The 22,765-nt window shown below is 43.9% G+C and overlaps 1 protein-coding gene across 5 annotated transcripts in view; it reads left to right on the top strand.

Moving 5' to 3' along the window:
- Positions 1-672: 672 nt before the first annotated feature.
- The window catches only part of MAP4K1 (mitogen-activated protein kinase kinase kinase kinase 1), a 43,065-nt gene continuing 20,972 nt past the window's right edge, over positions 673-22,765 (top strand). For 2 of the 5 annotated variants that reach the window (XM_058196309.1, XM_058196310.1), the window contains exons 1-11: positions 673-868; positions 6,609-6,666; positions 7,650-7,740; positions 8,192-8,256; positions 12,568-12,623; positions 13,044-13,091; positions 15,144-15,186; positions 17,325-17,397; positions 20,131-20,262; positions 20,403-20,465; positions 22,521-22,602. In XM_058196309.1, the coding sequence (XP_058052292.1) occupies positions 758-868; positions 6,609-6,666; positions 7,650-7,740; positions 8,192-8,256; positions 12,568-12,623; positions 13,044-13,091; positions 15,144-15,186; positions 17,325-17,397; positions 20,131-20,262; positions 20,403-20,465; positions 22,521-22,602 (822 nt within the window). In that variant the 5' untranslated portion in view covers positions 673-757. Of the gene's footprint in view, positions 869-940; positions 1,012-6,608; positions 6,667-7,649; positions 7,741-8,191; positions 8,257-12,567; positions 12,624-13,043; positions 13,092-15,143; positions 15,187-17,324; positions 17,398-19,160; positions 19,234-20,130; positions 20,263-20,402; positions 20,466-22,520; positions 22,603-22,765 lie in introns of those variants that run through there. The other 3 variants (XM_058196308.1, XM_058196306.1, XM_058196311.1) reach the window with 3 other exon arrangements.

The following is a 22,765-nucleotide window of genomic DNA, read 5'->3' as shown; positions in this document are numbered from 1 at the left end:
ACACTTGGCAGACGCTGGCGATTCTGCTGCCAGAGCTGATAGTGCCGACTAATTAAGCCATCGCTCGGATGGAGGCGAAGGAGGACAGAACAACAAACGGACTTCAACTCCCAGAATTCCCCAGCCCCCATGCAGGCTGGGGAATTCTGGGAGTGGAAGTCCACGCACCTTAAAAATGGCCAAGATTTTAGACATCCCGGCTCTAACAGGCCTTGGCCTCCTGAAGCCTGACCTAGATCAGGGGTCTCCAACCTCGGTCCCTTTAAGACTTGTGGACTTCAACTCCCAGAGTTCCTCAGCCAACTCTGCAATTCTGTTATTCTGGTCTGGAGGACCTTCCCAAAACTTTCACAAAGTTCACAATCTAATCTTGAGGCAACAGCAATTCTAAGCACACATGGCCTGTAAACTATCTATTTCCCCCTCGGTGTGGCAGGAAACTCAATGATCACCAATCAGAATTTTTTTTTTTAAAAAAAAAGGATTTTGAGAGGGATTTGGGGCAACCTGCAGGCTGGAGAGACCCCCATCCACACCCAAAGTCCAAGAAGGGTCTTGATCAGTTCTGGATCAGCTGAAGAGGCTCTTTGTCCTTCAGTCTCAGAAATCTGCTCGCCCACATTAATCACGCTGCAAATCAGGAAGCAGAACCCTACAGAAAAGTTCACCCGTATCCTGACCACAGCACAGAGAAACGACGCCTACACGCGTGCAGAGTTTATACTCTCCGGCTGCACAAGGGGGGAAACCCTGAACAATGGATGTTCGAGAAAGGGCGGCTCGCCTAGAGATTTCCACCCGAAACCCTCAAGAGGACTTTGAACTTCTCCAGCGGGTTGGCGGAGGGACCTATGGGGAAGTCTATAAGGTAACCTCCGTTGTCCTGCACCCGGGGTTTGGGTTCGAGTGCTACTCGGGCACCTTTTTTTAGCTGTGGGGTGCTTAAACGGTTTGGTTCCAGACATGTTCCAGACGCAACAAATATAGATCAACCTTCAAAGAAAAGGCAAGGTGCAAATTATTTTTTTTTAAAAAAAAGTTAATATTAGTCTGTGGAACTTTGGGCCACATGTTATAGGGGAAACTGATCTTATTAGTCTAATAAATAAAGAAGCATCTCCAGCTGTTTGCAATGCATTAAAATCCTGGTTGTATCTTAGGTAAAGCCCATAACGGAAGGTTAATCTGATGGTTTAGCAATAAATGTACTATAATTGTTTTGGGTGGAATCCTCAAGGAGAAGTAGGCATAAAAGTACAGAAGTGTAGACTTTTTTGAGTCCCATCAGTGGTTCCTGACTCCATCCGTGGCTGAGAATTCTATTATTCAATCGGTTTTATGTGGGCAAGAAGTTATGGGATGGAGTGACTGAATCCCAGCCAGGACTAATTGTTTGCAATTTTCCCCCCTGCAACTAACCTGTTTAAAAGGCAGAAGAGTTTGGTAGCCCACTCACAAATTGCATTAAATCATTTTTATTAAAGGTTAATAATTAATTTTACCTAAAGGCACGAGCCTGCAAAATGAATAAAATTTAGGTAGTTGAAAAAACCACTCTTACATTATTCCTGATAGTTTCTCTCTCTCTCTCTCTCTCTGTCCTTAACATATTGGAAATAGCCATAAGGGCAGGTGGTCCCTGGATTTGGGCTTTGTATGGGACTCCTTAGGGAATGTAAGAATATCTCGCAAGTTCTGATCAGAGTCTGTTGTTTGATTTGATTTAATTCGAACGCTCATACTGATTGGTTCATTAAGTCGATTCCAATCATCGGATCGATTATTTGGGGGAAGAGCCGAACCGGTTTAAAAGTGAGCTTTGTGGGGTTGCCACAAAGAAGAGGGAGTCGGGCTGTTCTCCAAAGCACCTGAGGGTAGAACAAGAAGCAATGGGTGGAAACTGATCAAAGAAAGAAGCAACTTAGAACTAAGGACCATCCAACCAGCCATCCAAACAGCCACCCAACAATCCACCCAACCAGCCATCCAAACAACCATCCATCCAAACACCCAAACTACCATCCAACCATCTATACAACCATCTATTGTCCACAACCCCCAACCTACTAACACCCAAAACTAGGTATGCACGCCCCTTACCTCTTCAACACCAATCATATCAGATCTCAAATGCAAATTGATAAATGCAAGAAGCATAGTCAACAAATTACCTGAATTTATCCTCTTATTAAACAGTGGCACATTTGATATCATTTTTGTTTGCGAAACATGGCTGAATTCATCCCTTCCTGACTCCATTATCTCAAACAAAGAATATCAAGTCTATCGATCAGATCGGGAAAACCGAAGAGGTGGTGGAGTGGCTATCTTTACAAAAGACACTGAATCTAAAAAATATCCAAGTAGCACATAAACTCTCTCTTCCTGAAACCATAGTATCGACCTATCCCTTGACACTACTCTTGATTCTTACTATGCTACAGAGCCCCCGACTATGACATTACCCACGCAAATATGCTAACCTCAATGCTAACATGGACTACCTCTTGCCCATACCCTCTTATCTTCCTGGGTGACTTAAATCTACCTCTCATTAACTGGACAACCAATGAATGTTCAACTGACCCAATCCATACTACACTATACAACGCTGTTACAAACCTAGGTCTTGAACAACTTGTAACTAACAATACAAGACTCAACAACTGCCTTGACCTCATCTTCTGCAACAATCCATTCTCAATTTACGGTATACAAGTTAAAGAACGTTTACCAAACAGCGACCACTGCATGATTGATTTTCGTCTCAATATCGTCCATACTTAATTCGTCATAACACCAGAACTCCCAACTACAACTTCAAGAAAGCCAATTACGACCTTATAAACAACGATCTTTCACTTCTGAACTGGCAAAATCTGTTTGCAACCTGCATAACCGCTGATGACCTCTATAGAATCTTCCTACTTGAAATCAATAGAGTCATTAAATTATATGTACCACGAATGACTACCATGTCCAAGAAAAACAAACTACCCATATCAATAAAAAAGCTTCAATCAAAAAAATCCTCTGGAAAAGAAACAAAAAGGCTATGTTACAAACTTCAGAAACCGTTACAGAAACATATGCAACCAAATTAAAACTGAATGCACAAATTACCACACCAAGCAAGAAGAAAACCTTTACGCACAAATTCCAATCGTGCCTTTTATAATTTTGTCAACAGTAAACTTAAAGATTCAAGATCCATCCCACCACTAAAAGATTCTAACAACAAAGAATGCAATGACGAAACAGTCAAAGCAAACCTCTTCAACATTTTCTTTGGCTCAGTTTTTGTTAACTCCGATAACACATATCCAACATTCCACAAACGAACCAGCAATGACTATGATGATTTAACTCATATAGATTTCACAGAAGACAACGTTGGTAAAGCTCTTCACAACTTAAAACCATCGCTTTCTATTGGACCTGATGGTCTATGTGCATATTTCTTAAAAACTTTCCATTAATATAGCTGAACCCCTAAGTATTATCTTTGATAAAGCTTTCACTACCAGTTCTCTTCCCAAACTTTGGTCACTAGCCACAGTCATCCCCATCTTCAAAAAGGAGACCCCAGCTTAGTCGAAAACTACAGACCGATCTCCCTTTGCTCGTCACCTGCAAAGTCATGGAATCTATCATCAATCAATCCATTACCTCACACTTAGAAACTAACAACCTACTCTCCAACAAACAATTTGGTTTCAGGAAAAGTTATCATGTAACTTACAACTTCTCCACTGCAAAAACATATGGACTTCAAATCTAGATCAAGGCAAATCAATAGATGCAATCTACATAGACTTCTGCAAAGCTTTTGACTCAGTAGTACACGATAAACTTCTCCTTAAACTAACATCCTATGGCATCTCAGGACCCCTCCACAAATGGATATCTGCTTTTCTGTCTAACAGACAACAAGTGGTCAAAATTGGCAATGCTTTATCAAATCCTGTTCCTGTCAAGAGTGGCGTTCCTCAAGGCAGCGTCCTTGGACCAACACTCTTTATTCTATACATTAATGATCTTTGTGACCATATCTCAAGTAATTGTGTTCTCTTTGCTGACGATGTCAAACTATTTAACACCACAGACAACACTTCTATCATTCAAAACGACCTTGACCATCTAACCGCTTGGTCTAAAATTGGCAGCTCCAAATTTCAACCAGCAAATGCTCAGTCTTACATATAGGAAAAAGAACTCTAAAACTAAGTACATACTAGATGGACATTACCTTACAGACGACCCCATCCCGTTAAAGACCTTGGAGTTTTCATGTCAAATGATCTAAGTGCCAAAGCCCACTGCAACTACATAGCAAAAAAGCTCTAAGAGTTGTAAACCTAATTTTATGCAGCTTCTTTTCCAAAACACCACACTACTAACCAGAGCATATAAAACATTTGCTAGACCAATTCTAGAATACAGCTCACCTGTTTGGAACCCTCACCACATCTCTGACATCAATACAATTGAACGTGTCCAGAAATATTTTACAAGAAGAGTTCTCCATTCCTCTGAAAACAACAAAATACCTTATCCCACCAGACTTGAAATCCTAGGCTTAGAAAACTTGGAACTCCGTCGCCTTCGACAAGACCTAAGTTTAACTCACAGAATCATCTATTGTAATGTCCTTCCTGTCAAAGACTACTTCAGCTTTAATTGCAATAATACAAGGGCAACCAATAGATTTAAACTTAATGTAAACCGCTTTAATCTAGATTGCAGAAAATACGACTTCTGCAACAGAATCATCAGTGCTTGGAATACTTTACCTGACTCTGTGGTCTCTTCCCATAATCCTAACAGCTTTAACCAAAAACTTTCTACTATTGACCTCACCCCATTCCTAAGAGGACCATAAGGGGCGTGCATAAGCGCACAAACGTGCCTACCGTTCCTGTCCTATTGTTTTTCTTTTCTTCTTCCTATATATGTTTATATGTGTATATACTATATAATCTTTTTGTATGATGTTGTGACAAATAAAATAAATAAAATAAAAGGAGAAATTTCCTGACAGAACAATTAATAAGTGGAACGACTTGCCTGCAGAAGTTGTGAATGCTCCAACACTGGAAATTTTTAAGAAAATGTTGGATAACCATCTGACTGAGATGGTGTAGGGTTTCCTGCCTGGGCAGGGGGTTGGACTAGAAGGCCTCCAAGGTCCCTTCCAACTCTGTTGTTATGTTATGTTATGTTATGTTATGTTATGTTATGAGCTGTTGCTGTGTACAAGCGTGTTAATTTACCACACCCCGAGGGATGTTTGGAATTGAATCCGTTTGACTTTCTGTTTTAACAGTATTTCACTCAACCTTAGCAACTTGTAATATGCGTGGACTTCAAAACTCAACAGAATTCCCCAGCAGTCTGGCTGGCTGGGGAATTCTGGGAACCGAAGTCCACAATCTTAAAAATGCCAAGCCTGAGACCCCATGGCTGGATAGAACCGTCCTTGGTTCAAAAGAGAGATTATTTGATCCCTGTGCCCGCCAATGGAAGCCTTGCACCGTGCAAGCCTCCATTAATTTCAGTTTAATTGCTGCAATTTTAGGCTTCTCTATAAAGATTCCTCAAAGCTGCATAGATGACAGTGGAAGGCGGGCAGCCCCTGTATAAAGTTTCCTGTTTACTACTATAACTTTCTTTTGTTTTTTTTTATTTACTTGTTTTTTTTTATACTCCTGTAATCAAACAAAGCTCCACTGGTTGGCCAGATGTACATAATTACATAGTTTTTTTTTCTTTTTCTTCTTCTTTTTAAATAATCCCTGCAAGAAAAGGATGTTTTCTCCCCATTAGTCACACCCTTCACAACTAAATTAATGCTCATGCTTGAAGATCCACTCCCTCAATTGTTTAGCCCAGCAAGGGGCTAAAATCCTTTATTTCAGGGGGCTCCAACTTTGGTCACTTTAAGACTTGTGGATTTCAACTCTCAGAGTCTGGGAGAACTCTGGGAGTTGAAGTCCACAAGTCTTAAAGTGACCAAGGTTGGAGACCCCTGCTTTATTTGCCCCGCTCTATTTTTGCAAAATAAATAAAAATAGTTTTGTCCTCAGCCGGTTTCACACATCTGTTTTCCAAGGAAGGAGCGATTGAGCAATCTCAGGCTGCCATTGCTACGATGCCCTCCCCCCCACAATGCTGCCTACAAAACATAAAAATGTTGCTTGAACAGCACAAAGTGTGGATGAAGATAATAATAATAATACCCAAACAAACAAACAAAAAAAAAAGAAGAAACCTAGCTGAGGGCAAGCAGCTGTATCCTCTGCCAGCAATACACAAAACATTTTCAGCCGGCTCTTCCTCTTTCTCACTTTCCCTTCCAAACTGGGAAATGTCTGAGAAAGCCAACATCAAGAGAGAGAACGAGTGAGAGAGAGAGAAAAAAAGGATGGTAGAAAAAGAGTTTTGACAAAACCAGCCAAGATGGGGTAGGTGCGGAATTAGAACTCTGCTCCTTTTGTCGTTCCATTGGCTCGATTTAAACAGAATTTCTGCCTCCTGCCCCTGCCTTTCAAAAAATAAAAAGAAAAACAACTTTTAAATTAACTTTTGGGTCACTGTCTTCTTCTCAGGCAAGGAACAGAGAGTCTGGAAAGCTGTCTGCCATCAAAATTGTAAAGATGGAAGCAGGTGAGCAAGGAAAAAAATTAAACCCTTGGCGACTTCAACTCCTATATTCCCCAGCTAACCACGTGCAACCTTCCCAGCTGGCTTCCAAGAAGCAAAGATAATGTGGGAAGCCAGATTCGCTTAATGACTGCATTATTCGCTTCACCGCGGCAGTGTTTTGCCCTAACGACTGTGGCAAAAAGAGGTCGTAAAATGGGTCAAAGCTCACTTAACAACCGCTTTGTCGGACAACGGACATTTGGGGCTCAGTTGTGATCGCGAGTCTGGGACAACCTGTAACACAACAACGCAGTGGGGATATGTTGGGCGTCGAAGCCCTGCAGCATCTGGAAAGCTCGGATCCAATTGTTTCAATAAAGGAGAATATTTATAGCTCGGGGTTGACATGAGTGGTCCCTGGTGCTCTCTGAGCTTGCTTGTTTCCTTGCAATCACCAGGTCATCTGCAAAAGCTCTCAGCTTATATTCATCTTGTCTAACTTTAATTCCCTCTATCTCCTTTACTTCTCGTATTTTATCCAATAATGGTTCTAGAGTTAAAATAAACAATTATGGTGATAAAGGACATCCCTGTCTTGTTCCTTTCGCAATCTTAAAAGGTTCTGTTAAGCTACCATTGATTATAATCTGTGCTGTTTGCTCTCCATAAATTGCCCTAATTATTCTTGTAAAACCATCTCCAAATTGCATCTTGTCTATTAATTTAAATAAAAAATCCCAATGCAATCGATCAAAAGCTTTCTCTGCATCAAGAAAAATAAATGCTGCTGGAATAAAAATTTTCTTTTCTAAATACTCCAGTAAATTAACAATCTGCCTAACATTATTCCTCATCTGTCTCCCTTTTATAAATCCAGATTTATAATGCTTGTTTCCCTTCATTGCCCAACTAGGTAACATCATCAGTGCTAGAAGGGAGAGCCTGTTTCCCTTCTATCCTAAAACCCTAAGTCCTAAAATGCCTGTTCTTCTTTTTGTGCCCAGATGATGATTGCGTTGCTATCCAACAAGAGATCGTGATGGTGAAAACCTGCAAACATCCAAACATCGTCGCCTACTATGGGAGTTACATCCGGTGAGCGATCCTTTATCTGGAGATGGGCCGATTCTCTTGGAAATATTTCCTTGCCTTGAGAAAGGGCGCGGGTGGGACGCAAAACTGGTGTACGGCAGAGCCGTGCTGGCGCAGTGGCTAGAATGCAGTATCGCAGGCTAATTCTGCCGACTGTCAACAGTTCGATTCCCACCAGCTTCAAGGTTGGACTCAGCTTTCCGTCCTTCCGAGGTCGGTAAAATGAGGACTCGGATTGTTGGGGGCAAATAGGCTGACTCTGTAAACCGCTCAGAGAGGGCTGCGAAGCACCGTGAAGCGGTATATAAGTCTTGAGAGTGCTATGGCTCCGATTAGAAAGCGCTCATGGGCAATCCGGAGAGCTGGCCCCGATTCTTCCTCCTCCTTCCTCCCTCCCCCCCCCTCCATTCTTGGCTTCCTTCCACACGAACCCTGTTTCCTCTCCTTCCTTCAGGTTTAAGAAGCTGTGGATTTGCATGGAATTCTGCTCCGGAGGCTCCCTTCAGGACATCTATCAAGGTAGCTGCTAAGAAGACAGGACAAATCTCATTTGCACTTCCTAAGATGAGCTTATAATAGAATCATAGACTCTTAGGGCTGGAAGGGACTTCGGAGGTCTTCTAATCCAGGGGTCTCCAACCTTGGCAACTTTATAACTTGTGGACTTCAACTCCCAGAATTCCCCGGCCAGCACATGCACCCACATGCACTGTGGATCATGGGTAAAATGCTCCCGGTTCGGACCAGATCAGCCAATCCAGTAGCGATGGCGGTGGGTGGTTCGGAGAACCGGTAGCAAAAATCCATCCCCCTCCCCGCCCATGCCCAGCTGAGCCGCACAATCGTCAGAGCCTCTTTTTTTAACATTTAAAAGCATTTTTTTAACAACATATTTGGCCCGAAGAGGTTGTAAAAAAAATGCTTTTAAAAGTTAAAAAAAAGGCTGACAATTCCAGCTGAACTGCCTGATCATCAGAGCCTTTTTTTTTTACTTTTAAAAGCATTTTTAACCACCTCTTTGGCCGGAAAGGTTGTAAAAAAATACTTTTAAAAGTAAAAAAAAAAAGATTGCGCGCCACAACTGATCACACACACCCCCCGCGCTGTTCTACTTACCCCATGTCTCCTTTTGGCGGGCATTTGGTGCGTGGTGTGCGCAGCCAGCGAACTGGTAGTAAACCGGTTCAGATTTCACCACTGCTGTGGATGATGGGCATTTTAGCCCTCTGGCAGGCCCATCACTCAAGAAAAGACCGGTCTAACCAAGATGTTGAGACTCTAGAAAGAGCCCCCAAAAGAGCAACAAAGATGATGAGGGGACTGGAAGCTAAAGCATATGATGAACAGTTGCAGGAACTTGGTATGTCTAGTCTAAGGAAGAGAAGGTGACATTATAGCAATCTTCTGATATTTGAGGGGGCTGTCATAGAGGGCCGGTGAATAGCGCAGGCTGGTAAAAGCCTGTTATTAAGAACACAAAGCCTGCAATTACTGCAGGTTCAAGCCCGGCCCAAGGTTGACTCAGCCTTCCATCCTTTATAAGGTAGGTAAAATGAGGACCCAGATTGTTGGGGGGGCAATAAGTTGACTTTGTAAAAATATACAAATAGAATGAGACTATTGCCTTATACACTGTAAGCCGCCCTGAGTCTTCGGAGAAGGGCGGGGTATAAATGTAAAACAAACAAAAAAAAAAAATAGAGAAGAGGGGGTCAACCTACTTTCCAAAGCACCTAAGGGCAGGACAAGAAGCAACGGATGGAAAACTAATCAAGGAGAGAAGTAACCTGGAACGAAGGCGGAATTTCCTGACCGTGAAAACAATTAGCCCGTGGAACGGCTTGCCTCCAGAAGTTGTGCATACTCCAACACTGGAAGGTTTTTAAGAAAAAAAATGGACAGCCATTTGTCCAGAATGGTGTAGGGCAGGGGTCTCCAATCTTGGTCCCTTTAAGACTTGTGGACTTCAACTCACAGCAAAGCTGGCTGAGGGACTCTGGGAGTTGAAGTCCCCAAGTCTTAGAGGGACCAAGGTTGGAGACCCCTGGTGTAGGGTGTCCTGGTTGGACAGGTGGTTGAATTAGAAGACCTCCAAGATCCCTTCCAACTCTCTCATTCTGTATTCTAAGATACAGTGCAGAGAACTTTCCTTTGTTTTTTATCTCCCAAAGTGTTTGAATGTAAATTTAAGTACAGTTGTTAAGAGAGGAAGGAAAGATGTCTCTCTCTCACACACACACACACACACATGAAAGCATGTCCCTTTGGGTGCCCGGTTCACGAGCTCCTTGGGGAAGGAGGTACAACCGAATAATTAAGCAGTCCTTTTTTGCAACAGAAGTGAAACCAAGTGCGGTTGTTGGCTTTCTCTAGCGTGTCAGTAGCACCTGTTTCAAATGAAGAGACCCCACGTCGTTCGGCTGGCTTAGGTTCGGTTGCAAACTTCCCCCTTTCTAGTCTGCTTACGTTGTTCCGCACTTCAGAGTTGTCTTCTGCTGCTTAGAAGGACAGCCAAAAATCAGAAAGGACACAAGAGAGTCGCAAAGCTCGGCACTCCTATTTCTTGGACTAACACAAAGTTTTGTTACTTTTTGGCCAGCTTGAAAGAAGAATTGTTAACTGGCCGGGAGGAATGACTGCGTGCTAGGCTCCCAATCATATACTGTAAGTCTAATCAGAAGGAAAAACTCCCTCCAAAGAAAGAAATTTAATGGGATGGGATCGAGGAGAGGTTCCTTGTGTTTTGTCCCAGGCCCAAGTAGTAGTAAACTCAGTCAGTTCAAAAACAAACAGACTTTATTAGAACAGCTGAGAATTAACTCATTCTCAGCCTCGTCCATACTAAATCAAAGCAAATTCTTCCTAACACAATTCTTCAGTCTTATCACCAACCTTGGTCTAATTAGGCAAACTGCCAAAGGCTTTTCTTGGCAAAAGTTCAAAAGCAGAAGACAAGAAATAAATGTAGCAAGACAAATCTATCAACGTTGTTTTCCAGCAAAGAGCCCAAACGCCGTTGCTGGTCTTCTAAGCCTTATGGGAGGGGCCAATCATCTCTTGGCCCTACCTCCGAGTTGTCCTCTTTGCTTGAGCTGCTCTTGCCTTCTGGCAGCTCTTCTCATGCGTGCATTAGGAACAGGCTTCTCCTGTTCCTCTGCCTCACTACTGTCAGTCTCTGGAGGCTCTGGAGTCCGCACTTCACTCCCCGATGGCCCTGGCCCCATCTCAGCCTCATCGCTATCCAACTCGGTTACCAGCTCCACAGGCTGCTGGCAGAGCACAACATGGTCCAACTCTTTTTAAGCGAGACAAGTGGATCACCGGCACGGCACCTCAAGGGAGCGAATTCCAAAGTTTGATTATGCGTTGGCTAAGAAATTTTTTTTTTCCTTTTGACCATCCTGATTCTATCCTTCAGGGCAGGAGAAACTTCTGTTTGCAGGAAGCTCCGTTCACAGAAGGGTGAAGAGACCAGGCGAGCGGTGGGTGGGCTGCAGCTGAAACAAGCAAGGAGGGTGTTTGGACAAAGGCTAACCCGAGGGTCCTTGTTTTGGGGCACCAAAGCCTTTGTCTCCCCACCTTCTGGTTTCAGAGTGAAGGCAGAGAAACCTCACGAGCACAACTTGAATGATAACAGGTTGACCACAACACTGCTGTCTCGTTTTCATTTTTAATGCTTTCTTGCCGCTTCTTCACTTCCTCCCTTCTGTAGTTGCATCTCTTGAGGGGGGCGCCGGGGGCGGGGGAGATGGAGATCAAAAGTCAGCTGGAACACAGCATCCCAGCAAAGGGCAGAGATGGGGGGTGGGAGAGGTTTGCTTGTTATACAGTATACAGACAGCTGGAATTTTAGGGAATCAGCCAATTTAGGCAAGGTTTTTTTTTTTTTTAAACTTGCCTTGATGGTTCGGACGATGTGAGCAGGATGAAAAGTCTTCAAAGCACAAGGAGAGTTGGATTGGTGGAGACCCACAACAGGGTAGCACCAATGTTTCTTTTTGTATTTTAAAAAAGTGTTATTTTTATTTTGCTTTCCCTATGTTTCTTTTCGTATTTTAAAAAAGTGTTATTTTTATTTTGCCTTCCCTTCTTTTTTTCCTGTTCTATTTGACCTTGAACTGTACTCAAAAATAAAAAAGAGAAAGAAAGGAAGGAAGGAAGGAAGGAAGGAAGGAAGGAAGGAAGGAAGGAAGGAAGGAAGGAAGGAGAGAGAAAGAGGGTGGGGAGGGAGGAAAGGAAAGGAAAAAAACTAGGCAAGAAGAGGGCAAGTACACTTCAAGAGGGGAGGAGTGGGAAGGAAGAGAGGGAGGGAGAGAGAGGAAAGAAAGAAGAGAGGGAAGGAAGGAAGGAAGAGGGAAAAGAATGGGAAGGAAAGAAAAGAGGGAGAAGAAGGAAGGAAGGAAGAAAAGAAAGGGGAAGGAATGAGAGGGAGAGGAAGGAAGGAAGGAAGGAAGAGAGGCAAGAAGAGGGCAAGTACATTTCAAGGGTCAGGCTTGTCGACGATTTATATTTCTATAATTAGAGATATTGTTTTATTAAAAGTTAAATGGCCATCTAAACTGCTATAAATAAAAACCAAAACTATTTAAGCGCACCACGAAAATTCATTGCAGAGGTCAAGGGTTAGGGTTAGACAGCGCCTCTTCTCCACATGCAAAATCATCCGAGCCAGCCCTGTTTTGGAATTGCCATTCCTCCATTTCTCCAGCAATGAGAAATCCGAAATTTTTCCAGATCGTTCAAAATACCAGAAGCGGCGCTGGAGGCGTGGCGAAATTCTTGCAGGATGAAAAGGGGTACTCACTGTCTTGTCTCCTTGTTGTTTTTCAGTCACGGGGCCCTTGTCGGAGCTACAGATTGCCTATATCTGCCGGGAAACCTTACAAGTAAGTAGAAAACTTTGATACCCCTTTCCCCACACCATTTTCCCCGAGGGTTTAGAAGTGTGTTAGCTTTAGCCTGAACCTGGAATATTATCCCACATGCAAATCAACTGCTTCTTTAGAACTCTCCCAACTTTTAGAGAAATAGATTAAGTGAACTAGATTTTAAAAAAATAGAAAGCCAGATTCACTTAATGGCCATGTGATTCACTTAATGACTGCAGCTATCTAATTAACAACCGTGGCAAAAAAGGTCATAAAATAGGGCGTGACTAACTTAACAACCACCTTGTTTAGTTACCAAAATTTTGGTCTCAATTGTAGCCATAAATTAAAGACTACCCATATATTAAATGTTGTTACATTAAGCATATTTCAAAGATAATGGGATGTAAGTTGTGTTTCCCCCCCCCATCCTTCCAGGGTTTGTCTTATCTTCACAAACAAGGCAAGATCCATCGAGATATAAAGGTAAGAATTACGAAGCTTGTCCTTCTCTTACGTTATCGTCTGTCTCCAGTTTTCTTGAGCAAATTAATTCAGGAGAGAGTGTAGGAGAAGAACTGGTGGAGTCAAGAGAGGTATTAGTCTGGAGTCTTTACATTCTCACAAGAGGTCTAGGGCCAACCCCTCTTGAATTCCACTATTAACTCTTTATCTAATGGCAATTTAGTGCTGATCCTTAGTTGATAGATTCTTGTGTATAAGCGAGAGAAGGGGGTGTCAAATTCAAGGCTTAGATCTGGCTGCGGGGCTGCCCTGGAAACAGCCAAGGATCGCCCTTTGGTGCCTCTGCCAGCAAAAAGGAAGTTCCTCCTGGGCTCCTTTTGGGCCGCAACGGCCTCCTGCAACCCTCTGCCAGTGAAAACGGAGCTCAGGAATGCCACACGCAGTCCTCTGGAGCTCCATTTTCACTGGCAGAGGGCTGCAGGAGGTTGTCGCGATTGAAAACGGAGCCCGGGAGGGCCATTGTGGCCCAAAGCAGAGCCCGGGAAACGGAGCCTCGATGAATGATATTGAGCTGGCCACACACACACACACTCCCGAGGTCAAACACAACTCTGACGGAGCCCTCAATGACATCGAGTTTGACATCCCTGAGCTAGAGCAATAAATCAGCTTACCGTATTTTTCTGAGTATAAGACGCACCTTTTCCCCCCCTAAAAGGGGGTGAAAATTTGGGTGTGTCTTATACAACGAATGTAGCCCGCCCACCCTTTGGCCTCTGCCTCCCAGCAATTTACCTCCTTGCAGCAAGCAGCAAGAAGAAACAGCCCATTTCAGCTTCAGCACAGCCTAATTAGCACAAGTTGATTGGATCGGCCTCCCAACTCTCAGCTGTTTTGCTCTCAGCTGTTTTGCAGGGGCCTCTGCTGCTTGCTGCAAGGAGGTAAATTGCTGGGAGCAGTTTTTTTCCCCCTTGTGCTAATCAAGCTATGCTGAAAACGAAAATGAAAGTAAAGCAGGCTGTTCGCTGCAACGAGGCAAAATTGCTGGGAGGCAGATTTCTTTTTCTTGTTTTCCTCACCAAAAATGGTAGGGGCATCTTATAGTCCGGAGTGTCTTATACTCTGAAAAATACGATAACTGAAAGTGTGATCCCTGATTGTTCACACCTGACACCGAAAAAGGAAGCCATCAGTGTGCTGTTTCTGCTATTTTTAACAGATGGAACCTTTCCTCAGTTTGTAGCGTGGGTCTGTAGACTCCAGATTTAGTTACGCTGCAGAGTTAAACTAGCATCCCAACCCAGGTGCTGGGACGAACCTTTCTCCTGCATTTTCAAATAAGTGTTACTAGTATTCTGAATATCAAGGAGAACATCCTGGGGACCCACATCTGAATGGGATGCAGGTCACTGGCGGAGGTGAGCAGAGGGATGTCTACGCAACAGTGATGGGGAAGATAGAGAACAGAAAGCAAAGTCGGTAGGGGTCATATATTTTGCCTGCCCGCAGTCACAAAATGAGGTAGAAAAGTTGGAAAACTTTTTGCAGAGCAGTTTGTAAAAATTGGAACTCCATGAGAGCCTCATGTCTCCATGGGAGACATGATAGCTGTCTTCCAATATCTCAGGGGTTGCCACAAAGAAGAGGGAGTCGGGCTGTTCTCCAAAGCACCTGAGGGTAGAACAAGAAGCAATGGGTGGAAACTGATCAAAGAAAGAAGCAACTTAGAACTAAGGAGAAATTTCCTGACAGTCAGAACAATTAATAAGTGGAACGACTTGCCTGCAGAAGTTGTGGATGCTCCAACACTGAAAGTTTTTAAGAAGATGTTGGATAACCATTTGTGTGAAGTGGTGTAGGGTTTCCTGCCTGGGCAGGGGGTTGGACTAGAAGACCTCCAAGGTCCCTTCCAACTCTGTTGTTATGTTATGTTATGTTAAATAGAAAGGGAACCTGGAGCCTGGGAATTGGGAATATTGTCTTGTTGGCCGAGGGAGGTTGTTACCCTCTGGACGCCAGTCTATTTCACTCTGAGTTAAGTTTCACTTTCTTTTTCTGCTCTTCATCTTTCAGGGGGCTAACATCCTTCTCAATGACCAGGGAGAAGTAAAACTGGGTAGGTTCATTCTCTGGACATTGTTTCACTCTTAGCCACCTTATCTCGAGGGTCTATGGGCACCGTGTAGTGCCCCTAAATCAGAAGTGGGTTTCATCAGGTTCTGACCAGTTCTGGAGAACCGTAGCGGAAATTTTGAGTAGTTCGGAGAACCAGGAGTAAAAATTCTGACTGGCCCCGCCCCCATCTATTCTCTGCCTCCCCAGTCCCAGCTGATGGGGAGGAAATGGGGATTTTGCAGTAACCTTCCCCTGGAGTGGGGTGGGAATGGAGATTTTTTTTTATTTTTTTTTTGCATTTATATCCCGCCCTTCTCCGAAGACTCAGGGCGGCTTACACTATGTTAGCAATAGTCTTCATCCTATTTGTATATTTATACAAAGTCAACTTATTGCCCCCAACAATCTGGGCCCTCATTTTACCTACCTTATAAAGGATGGAAGGCTGAGTCAACCTTGGGCTGGTGGGACTTGAACCTGCAGTAATTGCAAGCAGCTGTGTTAATAACAGACTGCATTAGCCTGTTGAGCCACCAGAGGCTCAATATCCTTCCCCTGTCATGCCTACCAAGCCATGCCACGTCCACCAAGCCACGCCCACAGAACCGGTAGTAAAAAAAATTGAAACCCACCACTGTTCTAAATCCTATCCATTAGGGTTCCGGTCTGTGGGCAGTAGTTAAAAAATCTGGTTTAGCATTATGTATGAACTTACAGCAGCGGCCAAAATTGTGGAAACCTTTTGGGAAACGTGTATTTACTAAAGCTAGCTAATAATACCACTTTTTGGGGGAGTTACAGTACCATAAAATTATAGATTAATGGAAAGATAATTTAATCAAGAATGTAATGCAATAACTTTTATGAAGGATTTGCTATTAGAATAGCAGTTACTGTATAAAGAAGAAAAGTGAAACATATAGAAAAAATGAGATATACAAAAATTATCACCCTGTCAGTTAATACTTAGTTAGGTAACCTTTAGCATGAACATCTTCCCATGGAGTGAACCAAGCCTTTGAGTTCTGCAGCTGTTATCATGTGAAACCAAGATTGAAAGATGGCTTCTATTAACTGGGTTTTATTGCTGGGTCGCTTGTTCTGACTAACCAGTTTCTTTAGCTAGCTCCACAGATTTTCAATTGGGTTAAAGTCTGGGCTATTCCCAGGCCATTCCAGCAGTGGAATAAGATTATCTTGAAACTCCACCCCCCCAAAAAAGTGGTGTTATTAGCCATCAAACCTCAAAAATATACTTTCCCCAAAAGGGTTTCCACAATTTTGGCCACTACTGTAATTATGTGCGTATACTTCGCAGTTGATCCCGAAATTTCCCTTACTAAGCAAGACAGTTCTTCAAGTGAAGTCTGTCCCATTTTGTGACCTTTCTTGCCAGGCTGGGTTAAGTGATTCACTGCAGTTGTTAAGTTAGTAACACGGTTGTTATATGTGCGTCTAGCTGGCCAGAAGGTCGCAAAAGAGGAATCATGCGATAAATTAAGGGCCGTGCATAAGAGCACCAGTGTGCCTACCGTTCCTGTCCTACCGTTCCCTTTGGTTGTATTCAATTTGTGTGGTTATTTCATGCTTATACTTATATATATTATTGTGTTTGACAAAATAAATAAATAAATAAATAAATAACCCCCACATATACACACACCCCGTGGGACGCTGCAGTTGTCATAAATACGAACCAGATGCCAAGCATTTGAATTTTGATCGTGTGACTGGGGAATGCTGCAGCAGCTGTGAAGTGTGAAAAACGGTCGTAAGTCCCTTTCTTCAGTGCCGTTGTAATGTCAAACGGTCACTAAACGAACGGTCGTAAGCCATGTATGCGTGTTTGCGTGTGAGAAAGATTTCAGAGTTAGAAGGGTTGTAAATTTCATTGTGGAGCCTCCCTTAGGAGAGCCACGTATAAAGACAAAATTTCAGGAATGTGGAATTTTCCTAGTAACAGATTCCATCCCAAGGTTTTGCTGGTTGCTTGATTTTGTTGGTTGGATGGCTGATTGATTCCTTGAAGTCCACACTCTTTATCTTCCCAAACTAGAGCGTGATGCAAATCTACGACAAGCGATATTTTTTTTTCAACTTCTCCATTTTTCTTTTTTTCTTCTTCTTTCTTTCCGCCAGCTGATTTTGGAATCTCGGCCCAACTGAGTGCCACCTTTGCCCGCCGAATGTCCTTCATTGGAACTCCTTACTGGTAAAGAAAAGCCACCCGTTGCCCCGATGGGTATCTGAGCCGCGAGAGGCCAAGGAGAAGGGTGGCAGATTGGAAGAGCTCCCCCCGCCCACCGATTTCAGAATCTGTTCCAGAATATATAATGCTAACAAAGGGCCCCAGTTGTGTGCATTTTTCCATACTCCACCCCCTGTTCCTTTTTCAGGGGCAAGCTCATCCAATAGCATTATCCTTTCTGCAAGGGGCATTGGTGAGCCAAGAAACAAGGGAGAAGTCCTGGTTTGTAGGCTTTTGTGCTGATAAACATGGTTAGCAGGTTGGAAAAGACCCCGGGGTGCTCCTAATGGGACCCAAGAGGGTTGTGGTAAGCCTGAACGTCACATACAGCCCATCGGTGGGATTGAAAAATTTCAGGAACTGGTTCGCTGCCCGGTTGCTGGGTGAGCGTGGCCTACTTGACCTCCTGCACCATGGCTGGAAAGATAATTTAATCAAGAATGTAATGCAATAACTTTTATGAAGGATTTGCTATTAGAATAGCAGTTACTGTATAAAGAAGAAAAGTGAAACATATAGAAAAAATGAGATATACAAAAATTATCACCCTGTCAGTTAATACTTAGTTAGGTAACCTTTAGCATGAACATCTTCCCATGGAGTGAACCAAGCCTTTGAGTTCTGCAGCTGTTATCATGTGAAACCAAGATTGAAAGATGGCTTCTATTAACTGGGTTTTATTGCTGGGTCGCTTGTTCTGACTAACCAGTTTCTTTAGCTAGCTCCACAGATTTTCAATTGGGTTAAAGTCTGGGCTATTCCCAGGCCATTCCAGCAGTGGAATAAGATTATCTTGAAACTCCACCCCCCCAAAAAAGTGGTGTTATTAGCCATCAAACCTCAAAATATACTTTCCCCAAAGGGTTTCCACAATTTTGGCCACTACTGTAATTATGTGCGTATACTTACAGTTGATCCCGAAATTTCCTTACTAAGCAAGACAGTTCTTCAAGTGAAGTCTGTCCCATTTGTGACCTTTCTTGCCAGGCTGGGTTAAGTGATTCACTGCAGTTGTTAAGTTAGTAACACGGTTGTTATATGTGCTCTAGCTGGCCAGAAGGTCGCAAAGAGGAATCATGCGATAAATTAAGGGCCGTGCATAAGAGCACCAGTGTGCCTACGTTCCTGTCCTACCGTTCCCTTTGGTTGTATTCAATTTGTGTGGTTATTTCATGCTTATACTTATATATATTATTGTGTTTGACAAAATAAATAAATAAATAAATAAATAACCCCCACATATACACACACCCCGTGGGACGCTGCAGTTGTCATAAATACGAACCAGATGCCAAGCATTTGAATTTTGATCGTGTGACTGGGGAATGCTGCAGCAGCTGTGAAGTGTGAAAAACGGTCGTAAGTCCCTTTCTTCAGTGCCGTTGTAATGTCAAACGGTCACTAAACGAACGGTCGTAAGCCATGTATGCGTGTTTGCGTGTGAGAAAGATTTCAGAGTTAGAAGGGTTGTAAATTTCATTGTGGAGCCTCCCTTAGGAGAGCCACGTATAAAGACAAAATTTCAGGAATGTGGAATTTTCCTAGTAACAGATTCCATCCCAAGGTTTTGCTGGTTGCTTGATTTTGTTGGTTGGATGGTTGATTGATTCCTTGAAGTCCACACTCTTTATCTTCCCAAACTAGAGCGTGATGCAAATCTACGACAAGCGATATTTTTTTTTCAACTTCTCTGTTTTTCTTTTCTTCTTCTTCTTTCTTTCCGCCAGCTGATTTTGGAATCTCGGCCCAACTGAGTGCCACTTTTGCCCGCCGAATGTCCTTCATTGGAACTCCTTACTGGTAAAGAAAAGCCACCCGTTGCCCCGATGGGTATCTGAGCCACGAGAGGCCAAGGAGAAGGGTGGCAAATTGGAAGAGCTCCCCCCCCCCCGATTTCAGAATCTGTTCCAGAATATATAATGCTAACAAAGGGCCCCACTTGTGTGCATTTTTCCATACTCCCCCCAGTTCCTTTTTCAGGGGCAAGCTCATCCAATAGCATTATCCTTTCTGCAAGGGGCATTGGTGAGCCAAGAAACAAGGGAGAAGTCCTGGTTTGTAGGCTTTTGTGCTGATAAACATGGTTAGCAGGTTGGAAAAGACCCCGGGGTGCTCCTAATGGGACCCAAGAGGGTCGTGGTAAGCCTGAATGTCACATACAGCCCATGGGTGGGATTGAAAAATTTCAGGAACCGGTTCGCTGCCCGGTTGCTGGGTGGGCGTGGCCTACTTGACCTCCTGCACCATGGCTGGAATGGTGTTTTCACCCTCCCTAGGCTCCGGAGGCTTTTTTCGAGCCTCCAGGAGGGCGAAAACAGCCTCCCACGGGCACTGGAGGCCTTCCGGAGGCCAGAAATGGGCCCATTTCTGGACTTCGGGTAGGCCCATTTTTTGCCCTCCCCAGGCTCCAGAGGCTTTCCTCGAGCCTCCAAGAGGGAGAAGACGGCCTCCCCTAGGCTCCGGAAGCCCTCTGGAGGCCGGAACCAGGCCTGTTTCCGGACTTCCGGTAGGCCCATTTTTCACCTTCCCAGAGCCTTCCCGCTCACCCTGCACTTACCTGGCATCCAAAACGGGCCACGTGGAGACTCCTGGGAGGGGCGGGGTGGGCGGGGCCAGCCAGTCCTTGGAACAACCGGTTCGGCGAACCAGATTAAAAACTAACATCCGGTTAAAATTAACATTACCTTTCTGTTCCAGGATGGCCCCGGAAGTGGCTGCCGTGGAACTGAAAGGGGGCTACAACGAACTGTGTGACGTGTGGTCGGTGGGCATCACAGCAATCGAGTTGGCTGAGCTGCAGCCACCCATGTTTGATACGCATCCTTTGCGGTAAGGTGACGCAGCCGGCCGGTCCTGTTTGCTTTCTCTGATCCCTGGGGATTGAAAAAAAAATCTTTTCCGTAAAGTGATTTAAGGAAGAGACTGCTCCCTGGCTAATCTGCGGCTTGTCTCCTTGTGCCACCTTGTAGGGTGCTGGTGTTGATGACCAAGAGTGGCTACCAGCCTCCAAAGCTGAAGGAGAAGGCCCGCTGGTGAGTAGTGTCAAGGGGTCCTTCAGAAGTGGTGACAGAGCCTTACTTAGTCTCAATAAAGGAGTTTTTTGTAGCTCAGGGTTGAACTGAGGGGGTCCCTTGGTGTTCTCTTGAGTTTGAGGTTTTTTTTGCAGACGTTTCATGACCCAACTAAGTAACATCACTAGTCTATAAGGGAGTGGGTTTGCAGAACGAAGGAGGAAGAGGAGGAGAAGGAAGAGGGCTATGGGTCCTTGGTGTTCTCTGAGCTTCGCGGTTTTCTTGAAGACGTTTCATGACCCAACTAAGTAACATCATCAGTCTATAAAGGAGTAGTTTTGCAGAGAGGAGGAGGAGGACTGTGAGATCCTTGGTGTTCTCTGAGCTTGCTTGTTTTCTTGCAGACGTTTCATGACCCAACTAGGTGACCTCACCATGTAGTAAGGAATGGGTGTTGCTCTCACTTTATATTCTAGTGGCTTGCCCGACCAAGAATGGCGAGAATGGTCTTGGAAGCTCTTCGGTTGCGCTATTTATTCTTTGTTTGTTTGGCGATGGTTTTATAGAATAGAATAGAATAGAATTTTTATTGGCCAAGTGTGATTGGACACACAAGGAATTTGTCTTGGTGCAGATGCTCTCAGTGTACATAAAAGAAAAGATACGTTCATCAAGGTACAACATTTACAACACAATTGATGGTCAATATATCAATATAAATCATAAGGATTGCCAGCAACAAGTTATAGTCATACAGTCATAAGTGGAAAGAGATTGGTGATGGGAACTATGAGAAGATTAATAGTAGTGCAGATTCAGTAAATAGTTTGACAGTGTTGAGGGAATTATTTGTTTAGCAGAGTGATGGCCTTCGGGAAAAAACTGTTCTTGTGTCTAGTTGTTCTGGTGTGCAGTGCTCTATAGCGTCGTTTTGAGGGTAGGAGTTGAAACAGTTTATGTCCAGGATGCGAGGGATCTGCAAATATTTTCACGGCCCTCTTCTTGATTCGTGCAGTATACAGGTCCTCAATGGAAGGCAGGTTGGTAGCAATTATTTTTTCTGCAGTTCTAATTATCCTCTGAAGTCTGTGTTTTTCTTGTTGGGTTGTAGAACCAAACCAGACAGTTATAGAGGTGCAAATGACAGACTCAATAATTCCTCTGTAGAACTGGATCAGCAGCTCCTTGGGCAGTTTGAGCTTACTGAGTTGGCGCAGAAAGAACATTCTTTGTTGTCCTTTTTTAATGATGTTTTTGATGTTATCAGAGTATTGTTTACTTCTTGATTGTTGGTCTGACGTTATTTATTTATTTATTTTATTTATTTATTTATTAAATTTTTATACCGCCCTTCTCCCGAAGGACTCAGGGCGGTGTACAGCCAAAATAAAACAAAAATGTATACAATTTAAAACAACAATTAAAAAGAGCAAATTTTAAAGGCTGATTATTAAAATTTAAATTAAGAAGTTAAAAAATATTTAAAAACCCAATTAAAATACATCACTAATTATGCCAGTCCCGCTTTAATGAATAAATATGTTTTGAGCTCACGACGAAAGGTCCGAAGATCAGGCACTTGACGCAGGCCGGGGGGAAGTTCGTTCCAGAGCGTCACTGCCCCCACAGAGAAGGCCCGACTCCTGGGGGCCACCAGCCGACACTGTTTGGCGGACGGCACCCTGAGGAGACCCTCTCTGTGCGAGCGTACGGGTCGGTGGGAGGCAAAGGGTAACAGCAGGCGGTCTCGTAAGTACCCGGGTCCTAAGCCATGGAGCGCTTTAAAGATAGTTACCAAAATCTTGAAGCGCACCCGAAAGACCACAGGAAGCCAGTGCAAGCTACGGAGCAGCGATGTCACGTGGGAGCCACGAGCGGCTCCCGTTACTAATCTTAGCGTTACCTTTTGGGACAGAATGCTGGAGGTTTGGAATACAGGTGGTAGCCCTTGACTTGTGACCACAATCAGACCCAGAGCTTCCACTGCGGAGCGAGGCAGTTGTCAAACATCAGCTGCGTTACAGCGGCTCCAAACATTTTCCCTCATGGCTGCTGCTGTTGCTGTTGTCTCCACAGGTCCCCCGCCTTCCATAACTTTGTCAAGGTGACCCTAACCAAAAGCCCCAAGAAACGGCCCAGCGCCTCCAAGATGCTCACAGTGAGTAAGCCCACCTCTTTTTCCACCTCTACGCAGGACGTGCGCTCTGCAGAGTCGGGAGCAAAGCTCCCCCAGGGCCAGCTGTCCGAGGTGTGTGTGTGTATGTGTGTGTGTGGGAGATTATTCAATCATTCCGGATACAAATTCAATTTCTATGCCTGTT

Source organism: Ahaetulla prasina, chromosome 10 (genome assembly GCF_028640845.1).
Source record: "Ahaetulla prasina isolate Xishuangbanna chromosome 10, ASM2864084v1, whole genome shotgun sequence".
Taxonomy (NCBI): Eukaryota; Metazoa; Chordata; class Lepidosauria; order Squamata; family Colubridae; genus Ahaetulla; species Ahaetulla prasina.
Note: the sequence above shows the minus strand (reverse complement) of the source record. Positions and strands in the feature narration are given on the sequence as shown.